Source organism: Chrysemys picta, chromosome 9 (genome assembly GCF_011386835.1).
Source record: "Chrysemys picta bellii isolate R12L10 chromosome 9, ASM1138683v2, whole genome shotgun sequence".
Taxonomy (NCBI): Eukaryota; Metazoa; Chordata; order Testudines; family Emydidae; genus Chrysemys; species Chrysemys picta.
Genome location: NC_088799.1, coordinates 9,350,971 through 9,373,863, shown reverse-complemented (window position 1 = coordinate 9,373,863; position 22,893 = coordinate 9,350,971). Strand labels below are relative to the sequence as shown.

Below are 22,893 nucleotides of genomic sequence, written 5' to 3'. Positions count from 1 at the left end.
GTGTCTTCACTGTGGTAAGTCGATGGCTGACACTCCCCCATCAACTCCACCTGCACCTCTCACTCTGGTGGAGTACTGGAGTCAATGGGAGAGCGCTCGGTGGTTGATTTATCGCTGCCCGTCAATCCAGCACGTAATGTAGACATGCCCTCACGCAACTCACATCCTTCACACGTAGACTGTGATTATTCGCCTTTTAGCAAAGTCTTAGACTAGATTCATAATGAGGCATTGGGACATTGCAGAATATTTTACTAACTATTACAATTAAATACTCTGGCTGCAAATGTCTTAGTTTTAATTCTCTAGTTTTATAATACTCCAACCTTAAAATTGGATTGCTGTTTAATAGTTTCGTCAGTTATTTTAAAAATAAGTTAGGCTACATTACCAGGACCTGTGAACACTTTGAATCAGTTGATCAAGCTTAAACAAAGCACACTGTTTTAATTGTCATATCTATGTTTTGTTAATATTTAGGAAGATGCTGCTATTGCTGAAATGCAGTTATAATTAGGCTTAGCAAATTAAAATCTGTTATGGAATATGTAAAGTGTATGTTTAGAATAATAAAGCACATAATATACTTTAAGGTAGACTGTAGATCTGTAGAAGTATGTAGTATTGCATCATCTTTACTACAAAAGAGGCATAGAAGTATTGAGTATTTTTAATTTTCTGGAAATTAGAATATCTTTTTTCAGGTTATGTAATACTTTTGCATTATTTAAAAAATGGCTCTTCCACAGAATCTCATGTTGATGAAAATAGCAGGTAAACCTTTTTTTCCCCCCACATTTAGAGTTGGTGTTGTATTTACGGGAACTAATGGGGAAGGTATGGAAGTGAAAAGCCTTGGAAAACCAGAAAGGTATTTCTTTCATATCACATTTATTGTGGTTTTCAAAGGACAGAACCATAAATAATATGGATTAATATAATGTTATACTTTATATTATCTTTACCCTTCTAATTGGAAAGCATAGAATATTTTGTTCCTCTTGCTTTCCCCGTAACTGCCGTTTTCTGAAACCTTTGCATATGATGTCCTTGAAACGGTAGTATTCAGTCTTTTTTAATGAGAATTAAATACATGTAACAATGGAAGGTGTGTGTATATGTATGTATGTGTGTATATATATATATATATATATATATATAAAAATAAAAAAAAAATCTACTGGTATGTATGTTACACTTGTCCTCTGTGCCCAATCCACAGATAATCTGAGCCTTGTTACAGTTCTCAGAGAACCTGGTTCTTTAGCTCAAGTTGTAGCATCTCATGCTTTCAGCTCTGGAGGTCCTCAGTTCAGTTCCTAGGGTCAGTCAAGATGGCAACTGTCATACATGCGCATTTTGATCATGTCTCAAATTTTTCAGCAAGCAGTTGAGAATATATGGATATTTGCATTCTCTGCATTATACCATAGAATTTTTTGTCTTGGTCTGATCTCTCTTAGTAATAACATGACTGAGGTCAAAGTTTTCAAACCTCTTAACTTCTTTCAGAGCTCGTAAATAACATTTTCAAAAGTGACTTAGACACTTAGGATCCTAAATCTTATTGAAAGTAAATGGGCCTTAAGTTCCTAAGTGACTTAGCACTTTTCCAAATGTTACCCCTTAAATTAATACAAGGTAAGGCAGCAAGCTAGCAGCTAATAGTAAAAGTAACTTTCCAGGCCCAAAGCTAGTATTCAGTAAACAAGATTTCCATTGGAAAAAGAACATACTTAACTCTTGCCAGACAGAGGCTACTAATACACCACTGCTGAAAAATAGCAGTTGAGAAAGTATGGATAATCGTCCCCATTTTACATAGTATAGTTCTTATAGAATGTCTGGAGCAGAATAGGGGTTTGGGAGACATTTTTATAACTTGTATTTAACTGCTTCCTACTGGCATTTGTTTCTAAGAAAAGCTGCTTTCCTTTCCCCTCCCTCTCCCCAGGTATAAATTACTTCATGTTTTGGAGTTTGATCCAAATCGTAGACGAATGAGTGTCATTGTAGAGAGTCCTTCTGGTAAGCAGCCAGATCTTGCACAAAGTTGTAATTTGTAAACTGCTAAATGGTGCATATGCTCAATTTTTACTCTGTTTTTTTCTTAGGAGAAAAGCTCTTATTCACAAAAGGAGCAGAATCTTCCATTCTTCCTCACAGTAGAGGTGGAGAAATAGACAAAACAAGGATTCACGTAGATGAATTTGCTTTGGTAAGTCAAAACATTCAAGGTCTGAACCAACTAATAGATCTTGGTTTCTTGTGCTACTGCTCAGAAAACATAGTGGAAGTATACAAAAGAACTGTGGGTCTCTATTATGTGGAAGGGGTACTGTTTGTATGTGACAGGTTTCAGAGTAGCAGCCGTATTAGTCTGTATCTGCAAAAAGAACAGAAGTACTTGTGGCACCTTAGAGACTAACAAATTTATTTGAGCATAAGCTTTCGTATCCCACGAAAGCTTATGCTCAAATAAATTTGTTACTCTCTAAGGTGCCACAAGTACTCCTGTTCTTTTTGTTTGTATGTGGCACTGCCTCTGCAAGATCTGAACCTGACACCACCAAATCAGAACAAATTAGTATGTCTTCTAATTTGGTTTGATTTATAACTCAGTGTAATTTATAAAAACAAAAAAAATCGGTTTTATAGTTTAAAACTCATTCAGATTTCAGTTTGGCAATTGCATCCTAAGAAGTCACTGTTACGTAAGCCGGTTGGGAACCCATTCAGTCCTTTTCTGGCTGCTGTCTTTTACCGATCCCCTTAAATCTCTGGTCAGCCCTTTTGTTCCTTCCAATTACAATATCTAGGGTCTTAAAGCTTCATAAATGGCTTAAACCAACCAAAAGCCTTAGTCTTGAACAGATTAAACCACTCTATGTAAGGCTTTAGATTAATTTAAGATGTTTATGCAGCTTTAAGGCCCTAGATAGGTTTAAACTAGGAAAAATGTTCAAGAAAACATAATTTAGGGGGACTAGTAAAGAGTGGAGTCGCATTTATATGGGGAGAAATTCTAAGATTCCATGAGCTCAAATGCCAGCAATTTGCAGATGACACTGAGCTCTATTATTAACATTTTTATGCCAATGCCACCCTCGCCCCACCTATCCCAGAGTCTGGGTGAGGAAGATCTGACTGAAGCTATACCCAAGCAAGGTAGAGGTTATGTTTACAAGCAACAGGAAACACTTAGAAAAGCTTCCACCACACTGAGATCTCCTATTGAGGGAATTTGTTCCCAAATCCTCAAAATTAGACCAGTTTGTCCTTCTAGACTCCTCAGGGTTACTGAACTCTCACATAGCACTGGTTGCAAAACTGAGACTAACTAGGAATCTATAGCCTATTCTTTCCACTGACAAATTTTCCTTATCTGAAGACTTTTGTTACCATCACACAATACTACCACAACTCAAAATATATATACACACAGGTATTAGAAAATTGTATAATCTGCTGTGCTCTGTCACTAGTCCACATTCGGCCTGCCCTTGCTTGTTAAGTCAAATACATTCCTTCTGCCTCTTCTAGGCTTTCCAATATGTTTCCTTTCCTTGGTGTCTTCTAGTGATTTATTTTTTGTCTTGTATGGTGCTGATCACATTTTTGGCACTTAACCAAATTTTAGCTTGGTACTGGTAATCTGCCTTATTTAAAGCAACTGGTCAGTTTTTTAAGGTGTCAATTATGTATATTTATAGGATATAAATATTGTACTTATAGTGCCTTTTTTAGTGCCTTTCATATGCTTTTAAATCATTTTATGAACATTATTATGCCTGAAAACGTGCTACTTGTTTTGTTGCAGAAAGGGTTAAGAACTTTATGTGTAGCCTATAGAAGATTCACAGCTGAGGAGTATCAGGAAATAGACAGACGCCTTCATGAGGCTAGAACTGCCTTACAGCAACGAGAAGAAGGACTGGCACGTGTATTCAACTTCATAGAAAAGGATCTGGAATTACTTGGGGCTACAGGAGTAGAGGACAAGTATGTTTTGGGCCTTCTGCTGATTCCGCTACAAAAACAAAACAGGCTTCTGTTTTATAATTCCATGATGATGTACCCCTCTTTGTAAAATTATCCCAACAAACCATGAAGTAATAGCTGCTTATCTGCGCTTAAATAAATGCACACATACACTCAATGAAGTCTTAAATGTACTAAACGTGTTGTGCAGCATGAGACTTGATAGTTCCAATAGTGTGCTATGTGCTTTACAGACAGGTTTTCAAATGTCTACCTTGTAAAGTGCATTCACAATCAGACTGACTTAAATATATGGTAAGGCTTCCAGATTCCTCCTGGGAAAAACCTGAAAAGTAGATATTCTTGAGGCCATTCTACTTTTATGCTGTATTTTTTTTAAAAACTATTTTAATTAGTCTCAAAATAAGTTCTGCTGATTCCCAATTTGAAGTCATAATCTCTTTAACAATAGATTGATGAATAAATTATTGTGATTTGTGTAAGATTATAATTTCAGGGTGCAGATAGAACACTAAAGGGGTTTTCATGTATTTTATGGAAATATTGCTAAAAGTAAAAAAGAAAAATAGAAAAAAATACTGAATATAGGAAACTAAAACTTTTCTTATAAAAGATTTTTCAAATATGTAGAGAAGATCTCATCTTAAAATGCCTTACTGCTGCAAGTTTGAAGTAATTTCACTTAGTAAAGGTAAACTTTTTAGATTATGCTTCGCTGAGGTCTTGATTAGACTGGGTGGAAACAAAATTAGCTGAATACATTTGTGAATAGTGTTAGGAACACCCTTATTGCATCCAAATAAGCCAATTTACAAGTTAAATATCCTGCCATATCATAACTGCCTATTTCAAACATGATTTTGTGTTCCTTTTTATCACATGCTTTGTTATATTTAAATATTAAACCCAATCATCATGTGGACTGTTTCTTTGTAGTGAGTTCTACCAGTTAGTGAAGATGTTCTTATTTTCAGACTCCAAGATAAAGTCCAAGAAACTATCGAGGCACTCAGATTGGCTGGTATCAAAGTGTGGGTGCTTACTGGAGATAAGCATGAAACAGCTGTTAGTGTCAGTTTATCATGTGGACACTTCCATAGAACCATGAACATCCTTGAACTTGTACAACACAAATCAGACAGTACATGTGCAGAGCAGCTGACGCAGCTAGCCAGGAGGTAAAGTACCATATGTGGCAATCTGAATGATGTTACTAACTCTGTATTATTTTTATTTCTCAAGTTTTATGACAATTACTCATTTTAGTTTATTTACTAAAACATTTCATTTATATATAAACTTACTCTGACACTAATAAAGCTGTTGCTTCTGAAAGTCTAACAGACACTCTTCTTCTCAACTTGTATGATTATTTGTTGTGAATATAGTACTTGCTTACTCTGTAACTAAATTAAAATACAATGGTATTTTCAATATAATGCCATTTTTTCTCTGAATAGAATAAAGGAGGATCATGTAATCCAGCATGGGCTGGTTGTGGATGGGACCAGCCTCTCTCTTGCACTCAGGGAACATGAAAAACTGTTCATGGACGTTTGTAGAAATTGTTCTGCAGTGCTGTGTTGCCGCATGGCACCCCTGCAAAAAGCAAAGGTAAGTCAATATACAATATTAATGGTTATTTTCAAATATAAGAATGTTTACATTTGTAAACTATATTATTGCATTGATTATGATGACATCCTGCATTCCAAAGCTTATTATAAAGTTAAGTATTATGAACTTCTTCTCAGAAGAATAGTTAGTATACCTGAAACCAGAGACATATTGCATAATAAAGGCTTAGTTCTCAAGCATTGGCTTAGCTGTTTGGTCATCTAACAGCATTGTCATTATTATTTACCTATTAAGTCCGTGTCAGTGGTGGTTCGGTCATTTGGGCAACCCTATCACAGTGAAAAATCAGAACATGAAATCTGTGTGTAAAATTTTATTTCTAAATCAGTTAATTTAACAAAATACGTCTTAGTGTGGCAAGTTGTTCAAGTGCTTCATGCTGTACAGTACATATTCCAGTAGGTGGTTTCAGAGAAGTAGGACTTATGTGAATAGTCTGGCAGCCACACCAGAGCAGGAGGGGGGATGCTGTTGCTAGTATCCCTAATTAATGAGTACATGGACAACTAAGCGTGAGCAAATTAATGTCCAAGCTAAATTTGGACAAGGACATGTCACTATTCACTAGAATTCATGTAGCAGAATAATGTATTGGGTTTTGCTCATTTAGGATATTTCAACAAAAGACAAAAGGAAAACATTCTAGTAACAGTTTACTTACAAATTTTCTTTTCTTGTGTTTTGTTTTCTGTGAAGTGTTTGTAGGATATCAAAGTGACTGTGATACCTGCAATAGTTGTAATTACTAGTGTTTTGAGTATCTCCGCTCTTCAATGCTATTTTTAGTAAAGACATAAGACTTTCTCAGTTACTGCTGACAGGAAGAGAGGCCAGTCCTATTGACCAGTAATAAAATTGAGACTCCTTCAAGGAAATCCTTTCCATCTCACCTCAATGGAGAAATTTTCTTGGATTAAATTGGAGAAGCTTTATGGAGAAAATACAGCTGCAGTTATTAAAAGGTGTAAAACATCTGGAAGTTTGAGTTGGGGGGAAATGAGGCCTCACATCTGCAAGAATAAGATCTCTAGTGGTAATGTGCCTTCAGACTATTTTTTTTCTCTGAAGCTGTCCTGATTTCACATCTACTCATATTTAGTTCTTCATTGAATTTTGTTCAGCACAGTTGTAATAAGTTGCTGGATATCCCATAACACTGGATAGTGGCATCTTTCTGGCTTGTTCCTATCAGGCACAGGAATGAAGTTTGAACTTTCTATGGTTCTGTTCAGACTGTATAGAAGAAAGTGGTTGCAGAAGTACTGGTAACTTATTACCACTATCCAGCCCAGAAATCCAGATGTTTTCAAAATTACTGTCTGGGGTGAAATTTCATGTTTGGCCTGGGGCCTGTAAATGATACTCCCTGGAATGCTTTTGAGTAACTGATAGCATGGATAACCATCATGATAGATCTGTTGCTCCTGAGAGAGATTATTATTCTGCTTAACGTAGTGGGACTGAAAATGGGTGTATAATATAAGAAAAAACTATTGCCTCAATAGCATCAGACACCTTTCCAACGTGGAACTAGTTTCTGGCTGTTGTGTAACATTGTACCTCTTAAAGGATACATGGAAATCAAAACAATTAATTATGGGCCTGTTCCAATGTCCACTGAAATCAGTGAGGTTCTTCTATTATTCACGTTTCTGAAATCTCAGGAGTGGTTTGTTTCTTGTTGTTACTATTCTCCACTGGCTGAGACAATTCACTGGCCTGATGATGATAGTCATATTACATATTTTGCTTGACTTGAAATTTTTGTTGCCAGCCTGCATCTTGAAAGCATAGCTATCTTCCAATTTTGGGTCAATACTTGTTTAGTTGCTTTTGCATCTGTGAAGTACGTATTCTTGGGTGCCAAAGAAGGTAGGTGGCAGCCAACAAGAACGATTTTTCACATCCTCTTGTTCCTGTCTTCTCCTACAAGTAGATCTGCCTTATTTCCTGCATCTTATCACAACCTATGTTAAAGCAGCTTCTGATGGAACTGACTTGCCTTAGCCATCAAAACTACAGTCAAATTACTCTGAAATGAGTACAGAATGGGGATAAACATGTTTTGTGGCAGCTTACTGTAGGCCTTTAAGGTTGTATTCCTTCATTCATCTTGCCATTCCTCTCCTTTCTTTCGCCCTGAGTACATATTGATACATCAGGGAGTTATATGATTTTCCTCTGGGAGCTATTTTCTGAAAAGGTTCTGGCTCCACATCCAACAACTTGAAGGCTCAGAACATCTGTAATTGTGTTTGTGAGGTTTATCCCTTTGAGCTAGAGCAGCAGTTCTCAAACTGTGGGTCGGGACCCTAAAGTGAGTTAGTCCCATTTTAATGGGGTACCCAGGGCTGGCATTAGACTTGCTGGGGCCCCGGGCTGGAGCCGAGGACTGAACCCCAGTGCCTGCATGGTGGGGTTCAGGTTACAGGTCCCCTGGGATTCCTCCCCTCCCCCCCCGGAAACCCAGGGCGGTGGGGCTTGGGCAGGCTCAGGCTTCAGTGTGTCGTGTCCTGTTCTCTCTCTCTCTCTCTCTCTCTCCACCCTCCCACCCACCCCCCATGTAGTAATTTTTGTTGCCAGAGGGGGGTTGTGGTGCAATGAAATTTGAGAAACCCCTGAGCTAGAGCATTCTCTCTCAATCCAGGAAATTAATCATTCATTATTTCTTCTTGGCCATGTGTCTGTCTCAAGGAATGCTTCTCAAGTTGGAGTTTTCCTAGCACTGGTTAGAAGGTTCCTGTTCAGAATGTGTTTAATGTGTGCAGCAAAGATTTCGAGGACTGCTGTTCTCAGGAATGCACATAATTCTTGCATCCAGAGATACAATAGTGTTTCTCCTTTTTACCTGTTCTACAGTTGTCCTGCCCAGTAACTAAACTGGGGCTACTCACTGACTGACTGTCTGTCCTTTTTAAGGGATGTTTCTTACATGAACTTATCCTTTCTTCTAGTCTCACTTCTAGTATGTGAGAGGGTGCAAGATTCTTGTATAGCAATGATATGTCCTTCTGCCAAAGCACATCCTTTCCATTGTCTGTGCCAAAATACATATTTGATTACATTACTTAAGTACAGTGCAATAAAGGAATTGCTAATCTGGGGAGACTTCTGTACATATGTGTACTTTCCTTAGCTGTATTCATCATGGTTGAGTCTATGGAGTATTTCACAAAAGTTTTAGCATTCCCTTCCAGGTTTGCTATGTCTCCTGTTACACTACTAGTACCTTTCTAGGTTCTAGCCTTGCAATCAAAGACATTGGGGCTGCATTTCTCTTCCTGCACAAACCAAAGACAGTTCAAACGTGTCCAGAGGGCTTGGTCACACCCCTTATTCTTACACTAGATTCGCTCTGTCTCTATTGGTGCAAACAAAGCAGCAGTTTAGCATCCCCTGCCTTATCCATTGCAGTCCTTAATGGTGGAGCAGTCCAGTCGGACCAAACTGAAGATCAAGAGGTGCTTCATCTGCAAAAGTGACCTTTTCAGGAGTCACTTCTCTTCTGAACTGTGTGGAAAGGATGAGTTTGTTAATCCTTTTCAATTAGCTTTTCCATTTAAGAATATATATGCAAGTCTTTTGGATGACTTTGTTAGTATATACCTCTACTACTCAACTTGATACTAATGCAAAAGATCACATACAAAGGAATGCAGCGCAGGCCATGTGTTATTGTCTTCATTTTGAGCAGTGTTGATCATGTCTATGGCCGTTTACCACCTGTTCAGGTATTCCCATATTCTCCTGTTTCCTGTTTGTTGTAAGAAGTTTAGGAAGTCTCCAGGGTTTTCTGAGATACAAGAAACATCCTTGGATTATTCCTGGCCCCTTTTATGATCTGGTTATTGTTTTCTGGATACTTCCCTTCAGCTATATAGCCTCCAAGAAAAGGAATTTAGTAAATACTGTATTTTCAGAGAGATTAAATGTATTGTAATTAAGCTTTAAGAGTTGAGGAAATTTCATGCAGTCTTGTCAAATTATGTGATGCTGAATTCAGAGAAATTAATCTCTCCTTAAATCTGCACATACCACCAGATAAGAGTTTTCTCCATAACCTACTCTGCATGATCTTGAGACCATATTATCAAGGGATTCAAATTTTGGATTATTCCCTGGTTGAATTTTCAATTTTCCCTTTGTTCAGCAGCTATGGAATATCTCTGTTCATCCTAGTTATTTTGTATGTCTTTTATGTGAAAATACCAATTTTATAGTAGATGTGTTTTTTATATTGTAGTTTTTGAATCGGTAGCCTGTGAATTAATATGGGAAAACTGTGCTATATTCTTTTCCTACCCTTATTGAAAACAAGCTTTTCTTATGCTGTGTGGGATGATTTATATCATACAATTCAACTCCAGGATACAGTTGAGGTTTTTTCTTCCTGTCTTAAGTGTTTTTTCTTATATTTCAAGTTTTTTAGCATTCACATTTTTTTCGTTTGCCTGTATTATGTATACACAGCATGATCTGATGGATGAATGAGTCTGTTTTCATAGTCCCCATGAAACCTTTTAAGAGAGTTAACTCTGTAGGTAACCTTTGAAGGTATTGTCTATCTGTTGCTCCCACTCCCTACTTGCATGAGAAGTAAAATTCAGTATTTTGATTAGATTAATAGTTGTAAAAGACAAGATGGTTATGTGGATTGTCTTCAAAGCTCGCATAGGAATACCTACCCAAGCTGTATTCACTTATTTGATTGCAATGTAGACATACCCTAAAAGTTGTGTTAAAAAACAAGAGGCTTTTCCAATAGAGCTATGAATTTATGTGACATGTCCATTTATGTGACATGCTGGAGATACTCTTATCCAAGCATGCTTATCCCTGGGGATCACTGTTGGTTGCATTTATTTAAGCTACTCATGAATTAGTGACAGATTTATAACCTGAAAATCCCCCCACCCCCCTCCTTTTTTTTTTCTTCTCTCTTCAGGTAGTACGACTGTTAAAAACATCTCCAGAGAAACCTATAACATTAGCCATTGGTGATGGGGCTAATGATGTAAGCATGATACAAGAAGCACATGTTGGCATAGGTAACTGACCTTTTTCAGAACTTTCACTTGATATAAATATTTAAGTTTTGTGTTTTAGTAAAGCATTTTACTATATGTAGAATTAGTCTGTACTTTACTTTTAAACTGCTGAACTTGACATTTTTACACCTGAAAATGAGAATACATCAATCTTCCAAACATTTTTAAACACACTTGCAGTTGCATGTTGTATGTCAGAATTTCAGTGGAATCTAAAATGGAAGACCATTCCCTTCTGAAGACAATATCTTAAATATCAATAGCTTGTGTCTGTTATACGGCACATCAGAATCTAGACCCCCATAAAGTGGTATTCTCTTAATTATCTCCAGCTGTTACTTAAGACACTATTGAATGTCTCTCTTGACACAGAATTGAAGCTATTACCTTTATATAGGTAACTAAAGTTTTACCACCATAGATCTTTCATTACTATACACTGAACTTTAATTTTATATTGGTTAGTCACACCAATGTTTTCTTTCCATATGTGTGATTTTCTTGACTCGCCATGTTGAAAGGGGGCCTTACCCAATGTCTAGTGAAAAGAATCCAAAAATTTAAAAATCATTTAGTTTTATGTTGCACTAATAGAATAATACTTTATCAAGTAAGACTTCAGCCCATTTTACTAATCCATCTCTCTACTTTTTTGCAATATATAAATAGCAAAGTTATTAAGATTTAGATTTGGATATAATTAAATGCTGCTCTAGATTGTCTTCCACCTCTTATCCAAAAAGTGCTTAATTTTCAGTGCTGATTAAGGTGCAATTTAGGAAATAAATATAATCTTGCACATATGCAGAAAGGAAAGACAATAAAAAGAGTATCATGAGAAGAATGAAAATCTTATTTCTGCAGTCACTTCTGCAACTCGTTAATTTTCATTCTAGATCATTCTGTTATATTCTGCATGAATAAGAGAGGTTGATTTTGCTATTTAAAAAGAAGTGTAACAATCCTTTAATCCTTGTGGCACCTTAGAGACTAACAAATTTATTTGGGCATAAGCTTTCGTTGGCTAGAACCCACTTCATCAGATGCATGGAGTGGAAAATACAGTTGCAGTTATATATACATAGTACATGAAAAGATGGGAGTTGCCTTATCAAGTGTGTAACGAGACAATTGAATTAACAGTAGAATACCAAGGGAGGAAAAATCACTTTTTTGTAGTGGTAATGAGGGTGGCCCATTACAAAAACTAACTTCCCTATAAGAATTTCCCCCTACTGTTACTCACATCATCTTGTCAACTGTTTGAAATGGGCCACCCTCATTACCACTACAAAAGTGATTTTTCCTCCCTTGGTATTCTACTGTTAATTCAATCGTCTCGTTAGACTGACCCCTCCCCTCTCCCCCTTGATAAGGCATTCTCTCTTTCTCTTGAAAGTCTGTTGCCGATCCACAGTTAAATATTGTAGATTTCACTTAACTTCCATCCTTTTTTTTCTGGGATGAAAGTGGATTATGACACACGTGCCACTTTTCATTCTGTTACTCTTTTCATATAAACTAATCCCACTAGCCTCTTAAGGATTGCTGTAACAACACCACCCTAAGAGTAACTGTAGGAGGAATTGCCGTAAGGTCTTGAATATCCTGATGCGGCCTAGTAGCAACTCTTTCTGTGACAAGAAAAATCTACACAATATTCATTTATTATGGTGACTGTGAAGAGCACAGGACAACCTGCTTGAGAAATATCCAAGTAAATAGTAGATTGTCATCTATTGTCATAGTATGTGGTTAGTTCACATAAAAATGATGTAAGGAACATGAAATGATGTACAGTTATCCAAGTTCCATTTGTAATTTGTCCAAATAATTCTAGCAATGATACCTTTTACTACCTGTTTTTAGAGAAAAGCCTCTCTCTAAAACTGGGCGTAATAGGTAAATTCAAGGGTTGATGGTAGATTTGCACATTTTAAGTAAAAAAAAAAGTTGTGATTCTGTATGCTTTATTGTTGCTGTACGTTCCCTTAACATATTTTCTTTTTATATAAACTGTCATTCAGGTATAAATACAGTAGTATTTTGGTCTAACTGGTCCAGGGACCTTGAGTGAAGCTGATTCTCTAATTGTCTCCTATTTTTATCAATAGCTATTGGAGTCTTTAAAATGTGAAAGTGTATAGAAGATAACCTGTCGCTTTCAAATGTATATTTTCATAAATTTACTTTTTCTGCAGCGTTTACTCTAATTTCATTTATATTTTATGTCCCAAATATTACAGGAATCATGGGGAAAGAAGGAAGACAAGCTGTAAGAAACAGTGACTATGCAATAGCAAGGTTTAAATTCCTCTCCAAGTTGCTTCTTGTTCATGGCCACTTTTACTATATTAGGATAGCAACCCTTGTACAGTACTTTTTTTATAAGGTAAGTCTATTCAGTGTGCCAATGATGTTCAGTAGAACTAAAGATTCTTTTTCCTAGCCTAAAATGTGTCTCAGATTTAATTCTTGCAGTTAAATCACCAAAATATTAAATATCTCCCACCTTGGAGTGTGTGGGTGTTGATATACAACAGAGCACACCTGAAATGAGAGACCCATTTTGCTTCAGAATTCATGTGGAATACAGCTCACTGGAAGTATCTTTTAATATTGCAGCAGAGTTCACCTGGGCCAGTGTGCAGCTATTGTTACTCTACCAACTTGAAATCCAAGTAAATTTTAAAATGAGTTAAATCATCTTGGATACTACCCTGAGCCCAGTTCCTCTGTCAGTTTTTGTCATCTACAGTCACTTTTTCGCAAAAAGAACAGGAGTACTTGTGGCGCCTTAGAGACTAACATATTTATTTGAGCATAAGTTTTGGTGGGCTACAGCCCACTTCATCAGATGCATAGAATGAAACATAGTAAGAAGATATATATAGATACATATATATATGTATATATACACACACACACACACACACACACACACACACACACATACATAGAACATGAAAAAGTGAAAGTAGCCATACCAACTGTAAGAGGCTAATTAATTAAGATGAGCTATTATCAGCAGGAGAAAAAAACTTTTGTAGTGATAATCAAGATGGTCAATTTTAGACAGTTGACAAGAAGGTGTGAGGATACTTAACATGGGGAAATAGATTCAATATGTGTAATGACCCAGCCACTCCCAATCTCTATTCAAACCCAAGTTAATGGTATCTAGTTTGCATATTAATTCAAGCTCAGCAGTTTCTTGTTTTTGAAGCTTTTGCCACCTTTAAGTCTGTTACTGAGTGACCAGAGAGATCGAAGTTTTCTCCAACTGGTTTCTGAATGTTATGATTCCTGATGTCAGATTTGTGTCCGTTTACTCTCTTGCATAGAGATTGTCCAGTTTGGCCAATGTACACGGCAGCAGGACATTGCTGGCACATGATGGCATATATCACATTGGTAGATGTGCAGGTGAACGAGCCCCTGATGGTGTGGCTGGTGTGATTAGGTCCTATGATGGTGTCATTTGAATAAATATGTGGACAGAGTCACATTTTCCTATTTTTTTTTTAAAGTTTATTCTTCTACAAGTGATTGTCCCTTTTGTATTCCAATGAGGGATATGTGCATGTGCCCTTGAATTGCCTCATGGTTTAGCCCGAGGCAATAAAGGGCGGGGCAGACCGACCGTGTCTCCAGTTCCTTCTCGCTGCCGCATGGTCAGGGTTGGAACGTCTGTTGATCTCTTGTTCTTAGTGTGCACTTTCAAAAAATTTTACCAAAATACTTCTTAATTTTTTTTATAGTTAGGATTTTATTGTTGTAATTTGATCATTTCTTGGGACACCGCTTCTGCGTTTTTTCCCACCAAATAATTCCTTTCCGCACCCCAGCTCCTAGGTCTGGGTTCTGGATTATGCCGAAGATGCCAAGATTCAAAGTCTGTGCTTCCTGCCGTGGCTCATTTTCCATCAGCAACGAACACCAACGCTGTTTGTACTGTTTGGGGGAAGCCCACATCACCTTCTGGTGCAGTATCTGCCTCTCCTTCCATGCCTATACATGGGAGGGCCAAGCTCTCTACCTCAAGAAACACCTCATGGAGGTTGCCATGGAGCTGAAGTCGGATCCTGGCTGGAGACCCCCCATTGTACATCAGCCTGAGCAATCCAAGAGCATTCCCCCTACCGCAGAGCCTCCGTCTGGATCTGCCGGTACCAGTCCTACAGGCCCAGAGTAGGGGCCTAGCCATCAGCCACAGAAGTATGCGCAGAAGCATGGTAGTAAGTCTTCCTTTAAATCCAAGAAGGACACTGCATGTTCCACAAGTTCCAGGCATGGAGGAGCTACACGTTCCATGGTGCAGAAGAGAGACGAGAGGCCACACCGCTTGCCAGATCCACTGGTGCCGGCACCAAATCCTCATATCCCTCCAGCATCCTGTGAATTGTTGGTCCTGAGACAGATGCCTTTACTAGTTCCAGTACCATCAATACACCGGACATACCATTGACTCCGGAGAGACTCAGAAGTGCTCCCAGCCCTCACAAACTGTTAGCTCTGGAAGGAGCAAGGTTTCTGCATATTCCAGTGCACTCACCTCTGCAGAGGGCTCCATCTCCTGCACTATATCTCCCATCCGCTGGCCGTACCTCTCTAACACATCTTGTTCTGTTGGTACTGCCATTCATGCAAGACTCCGACTCCTCTGAATCTGAGGGATCTGGACTTTTGGCACAGTGCCACTTCCATTCCAGAAACACGACTTTGCCTTACCCAAGTAGCTGGTATCCGGCTCCTTGGGCACAAGTACAACAGGATAAACTGGGTTGGCCATATTGGAGCTTCTGGCCCCAATATTCGTCTTCAGAACAGTCTTGTCTCCCCTGTTTCACCACCCCATCTTTCATCCGGTAGACATTCGGAAATGGGGTTAGACAAGGCACCGATCAGCCCAGCTCTGACAGTACTGGGGGATCCAGGGAGATTCCCTTCGTCGTCTCCAGACACAGCTGTGTCATCGACACCTTCCTCCCTGCCAGATGACTATCGTCAGTTTCAAGAACTCCTATGGAGAATAGCCAATACCCTTGATATCCCACTGGAAGAAGTCCAGGACACTTACCACCAGTTAACAAGACATTCTGCACACGTCATTACAGGCAAAGGTGGTCTTACCCAACATTGATGGGTTTCTTCAACCAGCACACATCATGTGGCATACCCCAGCCACATTTGCATCGACCCCAAAGAGGGCCAAGAAAAGGTACTACATCCCCCAAAAAGGGTCAGAATTTTTATTTTCACACCCTCCACCTAACTCCATGGTAATACAAACTGCGTCGGAGCAGACCAAACAACAACACACGCTCCACCCCGGCAGACTGGAAGCATAAGAGACTGGACCTCATGGGTCAGAAGGTCTTCTCCTTGACTACAATTCTGGATCTCTAGCTACTTGGCACTGATGGCCAAGTATACACTCTGGCCAGATGGAGAAATTTGAAGATCAATTACCTCCGCAGGATCATACTCGATTCCAAGCAATTTTACAGGAAGGCAAATTGGTCACCAGTTCCATACTTCAGGCTCCAGTTGATTCAGCGGATACGTCCTCTCTTGTATTGGCAACTGGAATTGTCATGAAGAGGTAATCCTGGTAACACTCCTCAGGTTTCCCTAGAGAGGTAAGAACACAAACGAGGATCTTCCCTTCGGTGAATCACACCCCTTCAACCAGAAAACTGATGATTTCTTACACTCACTTAAAGAACCACCTTATGATCCTGGGGCATATATACACTGGCACCAAAGAGAAAATGTTATCACCTACCACCAGCCCAGTGCTATAGAACTCCACACTTATAAGAACATAAGAATGGCCGTACCGGGTCAGACCAAAGGTCCATCTAGCCCAGTGTCCTGTCTACCGACAGTGGCCAATGCCAGGTGCCCCAGAGGGAGTGGACCAACAGGCAATGATCAAGTGATCTCTCTCTTGCCATCCATCTCCATCCTCTGACAAACAGAGGCTAGGAACACCATTCCTTACCCATCCTGGCTAATAGCCATTAATGGACTTAACCACCATGAATTTATCCAGTTCTCTTTTAAACGCTGTTATAGTCCTAGCCTTCACAACCTCCTCAAGTAAGGAGTTCCACAAGTTGACTGTGCGCTGCATGAAGAAGAACTTTCTTGTATTTGTTTTAAACCTGTTGCCTATTAATTTCATTTGGTGACCCCTAGTTTTTGTATTATGGGAAAAAGTAAATAACTTTTCCTTATCCACTTTCTCCACATCACTCATGATTTTATATACCTCTATCATATCCCCCCTTAGTCTCATCTTTTCCAAGCTGAAGAGTCCTAGCCTCTTTAATCTCTCCTCATATGGAACCCGTTCCAAACCCCTAATCATTTTAGTTGCCCTTTTCTGAACCTTTCCTAGTACCAGTATATCTTTATGTAGATGAGGAGACCACATCTGTATGCAGTCTTCGAGATGTGGGCGTATCATCGATTTATATAAGGGCAATGATATAGTCTCTATCCCCTTTTTAATGATCCCTAACATCCTGTTTGCTTTTTTGACCGCCTCTGCACACTGTGCGGACATCTTCAGAGAACTATCCACGATGACTCCAAGATCTTTTTCCTAACTTGTTGTAGCTAAATTAGCCCCTATCATATTCTATGTATAGTTGGGGTTATTTTTTCTAATGTGCATTACTTTACATTTATCCACATTAAATTTCATTTGCCATTTTGTTGCCCAATCACTTAGTTTTGTGAGATCTTTTTGAAGTTCATCACAGTCTGCTTTGGTCTTAACTACCTTTAGCAGTTTAGTATCATCTGCAAACTTTGCCACCTCACTGTTTACCCCGTTCTCCAGATCATTTATAAATAAATTGAATAGGATTGGTCCGAGGACTGACCCTTGAGGAACACCACTAGTTACCCCTTTCCATTCTGAGAATTTACCATTAATTCCTACCCTTTGTTCCCGGTCTTTTAACCAGTTCTCAATCCATGAAAGGACCTTCCCGTTTATCCCATAACAACTTACTTTACTTAAGAGTCTTTGGTGAGGGACCTTGTCAAAGGCTTTCTGGAAATCTAAGTACACTATGTCCACTGGATCCCCCTTGTCCACATGTTTGTTGACCCCTTCAAAGATCTCTAATAGATTAGTAAGACACGATTTCCCTTTACAGAAACCATGTTGACTATTGCTCAACAGTTTGTTTTTCTATGTGTCTGACAATTTTATTCTTAACTATTGTTTCGACTAATTTGCCCGGTACCGACGTTAGACTTACCGGTCTGTAATTGCTGGAATCACCTCTAGAGCCCTTTTTAAATATTGGCGTTACATTAGCTAACTTCCAGTCATTGGGTACAGAAGCCGATTTAAGGGACAGGTTACAAACCATAGTTAATAGTTCCGCAACTTCACATTTGAGTTCTTTCAGAACTCTTGGGTGAGTGCCATCTGGTCCCGGTGACTTGTTAATGTTAAGTTTATCAATTAATTCCAAAACCACCTCTAGGGACACTTCAATCTGTGTCAGTTCCTCAGATTTGTCACCTACAAAAGCCGGCTCAGGTTTGGGAATCTCCCTAACATCCTCAGCTGTGAAGACTGAAGCAAAGAATCCATTTAGTTTCTCCGCAATGACTTTATCATCTTTAAGCGCTCCTTTTGTATCTCGATCATCAAGGGGCCCCACTGGTTGTTTAGCAGGCTTCCTGCTTCTGATATACTTAAAAAACATTTTGTTATTACATTTGGAGTTTTTGGCTAGCCTTTGTTCAAACTCCTCTTTGGCTTTTCTTATTACATTCTTGCACTTAATTTGGCAGCATTTATGCTCCTTTCTATTTGCCTCACTAGGATAAAACAAAGGAGATTCCTTCCCCATGGTACTGATTCTTACTGAGAATTCAATGATTTTCTGTCCTGCTTTAATTAATGGGGATATCCTATCTCCTAGAACTGGAAGGGACCTTGGAAGGTCATCGAGTCCAGCCCCCTGCCTTCACTAGCAGGACCAAGTACTGATTTTGCCTCAGATCCCTAAGTGGCCCCCTCAAGGATTGAACTCACAACCCTGGGTTTAGCAGGCCAATGCTCAAACCACTGAGCTATCCTCCCCTACCCTCCACCAGTGAGCCCACGATCCTTTTCAGAAGCACCCGAAGGTACACAGAACTCGTCAACTGTTCTGGCAGCGCAGACCTCTGCACAACATACTAAGTCATTGCGAAAGCAGTATTTCTTAGTGCGCCTAGAGAGCCATCAACCACTCCGTACACCGAGCTCTTACTCTCCACCCCTTTCAGGGATTGTCTCAAACTCTTTCTACAAGCTTGGAGAGCTATAACAACAGACAAGTAGGTCTTGGACATCGTTCGATGGAGCATACTGTGGAGTTTATGCTGACACTACCTCCACATCCCCCACCCTGACCACCTATCAGAGATTTCTCTCACAACAGTATTCTTACCCTAGAGAGTGGACTCCCTTCTGCAGAGAGGAGGAGTGGAGCCAGTTCCTGCAGCCTTTCAGGACACAGGGTTATAGTCCAACTATTTTCTGGTACCCAAGAAGAAAGGGGGATGGAACCAATTTTGGAACTCCGACACCTCAACATTCGATTCGCAAGCCATAATTCCGTATGGTCACGCTTGCAGCCATCATTCCCTCACTGGAAAAAGGCATATGGTTTACGGCTCTAGACATGCAAGATGCCTACTTCCATATTGGCATACATCCGACCCACAGAAGGTTCCTGAGGTTCAAAGTGGGTCATCGACATTTCCAATACTGGGTTCTCCCATTCAGGCTCACCACTGCCCCACAAGATTTTACAAAGGTTTTCTCTGTGGAAGTGGCTCACCTACGATGTCAAGGAATTCTTGTCTTCCCCTATGTGGACGACTGACTGCTGGCTGCCCAGTCCAAAGAGGAAGCTCAAGCATCGACGTCCCAGCTTCTTCTACTCCTCTCCTCCCTAGGAGTGACCATCAATATCGAAAAATCAACTTTGCATCCTACTCGGTTCTGTGAATTCATAGTAGCTCACATCAACATAGCCTTCGTGCAAGCTTATCTGCCACAGGACAGATTCCAGAGGCTACCGGACCAAATAGCCCTGATAACCTCCAACCCTTTGGTCTTGGACAGGACCTGCCTTTCCATCCTAGGGCACATGGCAGGCACATATGTCATGATCTTTGCTGGCCTGCAGCTTCCCTGTCTACAGCTATGGCTGCAAAGAGTCTATTCTCCTATGCACCAGTCTATGGACACCATATTCAATGTTCCTTCAAAGGTCATCTCTTCGGTGGTGGACAGACCCACTACAAGTCTGCTCTGGGATGCCCTTCTTCCCATCCTCGCTGACTGTGATAGTCATAACGGACACGTCACTTGCAGGCAGGGGTGCTCACATTGGAGATCACATGACATAAGACACCTGGACCACGCAGGAGACCAGGATGCACATAAACATACCCAAACTTGGGGCAGTATGCAAAGCATGCCATGTGTTCTTACCAGCTATCTGCTATTGCCATGTTCTCATCATGTCAGACAACACCACCACAGTATACTACATAAATAAACAAGGGGGCACAAGGTCCCCAGTGCTTTGTATGGAGCCAGTTCACCTCTGGGAATGGTGCATTGCACATGTCAGCAGCCTATCTTCTGGCCCCCAGAATACGGCTGCAGATTCTCTCAGGAGGAACTTTGCAACTGACCATGAATGGGAGTTGTCCATGATTATCATGTCATGTACCTTTAGTCGCTGGGATGCACAAATCAGAAACCTTTTTGCATCACGCACCAATACCAAGTGCACCCAATATTGCTCCGGGGAGAACTTGGTGCTCACTCACTGGGCGATGCTCTGGTCATCAGTTGGTCAGACCGGGCGAACTACACTTTCACCCATACGCAGACTCCTGCCCCTCATCCTCCACAAACTCTGGCAGGAGAGAGCGACGGCCATTCTGATCACTCCGTTCTGGCATCACTAATTCTGGTTCCCTCTTTTCTGCATATCTAAATAACCTCCACTCCCGCTACAGACATTTCCAGAACTGCTGACACAACACAACATCAGACTCAGGCATCCAGATCCATGGACTCTACACCTGACAGCATGGGTTTTGGATGGACACCTCCATTAGCACGAGAATGGTCATTGACAGTGCAAGACATCCTCTCGAATAGCCAAAAGGACTCCATGAGGTGATGCCATCAGGCCAAATGGACACACTTCACCTCCTAGGCCTCCGAAGCTGTGCGCATCCCCATGCTCTTAAACTATTTCCTCCACCTGAAAACCTCGGGATGTGCTCTCAGCTCTGTCAGAGTGCATGCAGCCACCATTAATGCTTTCCGCCCTGGAGTGGAAGGGCATTCAATTTTTACCCACCCCTTGACTGCCCAATCCTGGAAGGGCCTTTTGCGTAAATATCCACTCATTCGGCCTATTGTTTCCCAATGGGACCTCAGCTATTTCTTACCTCTTTAATGAAAGCTCCCGTCAAACTGCTGGCCTCCTGCCCTCTCTCTCTCTCCTCTCTATGAAGGTTGCTTTCCTTGTTGCTATTACCTCAGCAAGGAGGGTTGGTGAACTGAGAGCCATGATGGCAAGCCCCCCTTTCACCATGTTCCATAAAGACAAGATCTCACTGTGACTGCATCCCAAGTTTGTGCCAAAGGTGGTTTCCCAATTCCACCTCAACATCTGACTACCTTCTTTCCAAAACCACATGCCTCAAATGATTAATGGCAGCTTCCTTCCCTCAATGTGCATACGGCCCTAGCCTTTTATCTACAAAGGACAAAGCAGTTCCAGAAGTCTCCCAGGCTATTTGTCACCATAGCAGAGAGAATTAAAGGACAGGCCATTTCCACCCAGAGAACTACTAAGTGGGTCTCAGGGTTCATTACACGCTGCTATTAATTGTTAGAGCGCTCCCCCGAGATGGGATACGAGCCCATTCCATGAGTGCGCAAGCATCAACCACACCCACGCTTCACGACATGCCCCTTCTGGACATATGTAAGGTGGCCACATGGAGTTCAGTACACACCTTTTCCTCTCACTGTGCTCTGGGATGTGATTCTATGATGGATGCCTCATTTGGCACAGCGGTCCTCTGCTGTATGATTCCACCATCTGTCTCGCACCCTCCTCTCTCTAGGTACTGCTGGTCAATCACCTTCAATGGAATACAATAGGGACTAGCATTTGAAGAAGAGGAGGTTACTTACCTGTAACTGAAGGTTCTTTGAGATGCGTGGTCCCTATCTGTATTCCAAGCCCACCCTCCTTCCCCTCTGCTGTGGATCTATAGGTCTGTGGTGAAGAAGGAACTGAAGACAGTCGGTCTGACCCTCCCTTTATCACCTCAGGCAAAACCACAAGGCAATACAAGGGCACATGTGCAGATCACCGAGCAATACTACCTTGAAAAGCTCTGGCTCTGGGCACGTGGTGCATGCGCATAACCTTCAGTAGAATACTGATAGGGACCACATATCTCGAAGGACATCCAGTTACAGGTAAGTAACCTCTTCTTTCCTCTCTTGCTGTGTGAAAGTGCCACACCAACAGGACACTGACTATAGAGGAGTTAGAGTGAAAATGACAATGCACAAAGTGCTGTTAAATGCCCAAGTAAACAAGCTGGGGTGGAAATAGAGATTTTTTGTTTTTATTATTCTCACATCTTTCAACAAGGACTTGTCTACACATAGGCCTGGTCCGTACTAACGTTGTAAGTCAACCTAAGTTATGCTACTTCAGTTATATATGTTATGTAACTTAGGTTGACTTACAGTGGTGCCTACACTGCGCTGTGTCAACAGGAGACACTCTCCTGCTGACTTAACTTCCGCCTCTCGGGGAGGTGGAGTACAGAGGTTGATGGGAGAGTGCTCTGCCATCAACTTAGCTTGTCTTGACCAGACCCACTAAATCGACACTGCTGGATCGATCACAGACGTGCTGATTTAGCTGGAAGTATAGACAAGCCCACACACAATTTTTGTACTGCTATGCCTATTTCTGTTTAGAAACCTGTATCATAGAAATATAGGGCTGAAAGGGACCTTGAGAAGCCATCAAGTCCAACCCCCTGTGCTTAGGCAGAACCAAGAAAACCTAGACCATCCCTGTCAAGCATTTGTCCAACCTATTCTTAAAAACCTCCAATGATGAGGATT

At 40.5% G+C, this 22,893-nt stretch overlaps 1 protein-coding gene across 7 annotated transcripts in view; it reads left to right on the top strand.

Moving 5' to 3' along the window:
• ATP11B (ATPase phospholipid transporting 11B (putative)) overlaps positions 1-22,893 on the top strand; it is a 106,545-nt gene that overhangs the window by 44,091 nt on the left and 39,561 nt on the right. For all 7 annotated transcript variants that reach the window (XR_010590570.1, XR_010590569.1, XM_008170679.4 and 4 more), the window contains exons 15-22: positions 803-871; positions 1,955-2,028; positions 2,115-2,218; positions 3,821-4,002; positions 4,977-5,180; positions 5,463-5,616; positions 10,586-10,688; positions 12,935-13,080. Coding sequence is in view for 5 of the 7 variants with exons in the window: in XM_008170679.4 (XP_008168901.1) it covers positions 803-871; positions 1,955-2,028; positions 2,115-2,218; positions 3,821-4,002; positions 4,977-5,180; positions 5,463-5,616; positions 10,586-10,688; positions 12,935-13,080 (1,036 nt within the window). In the remaining 2 variants the exon portion in view is untranslated. The remainder of the gene's footprint in view (positions 1-802; positions 872-1,954; positions 2,029-2,114; positions 2,219-3,820; positions 4,003-4,976; positions 5,181-5,462; positions 5,617-10,585; positions 10,689-12,934; positions 13,081-22,893) is intronic.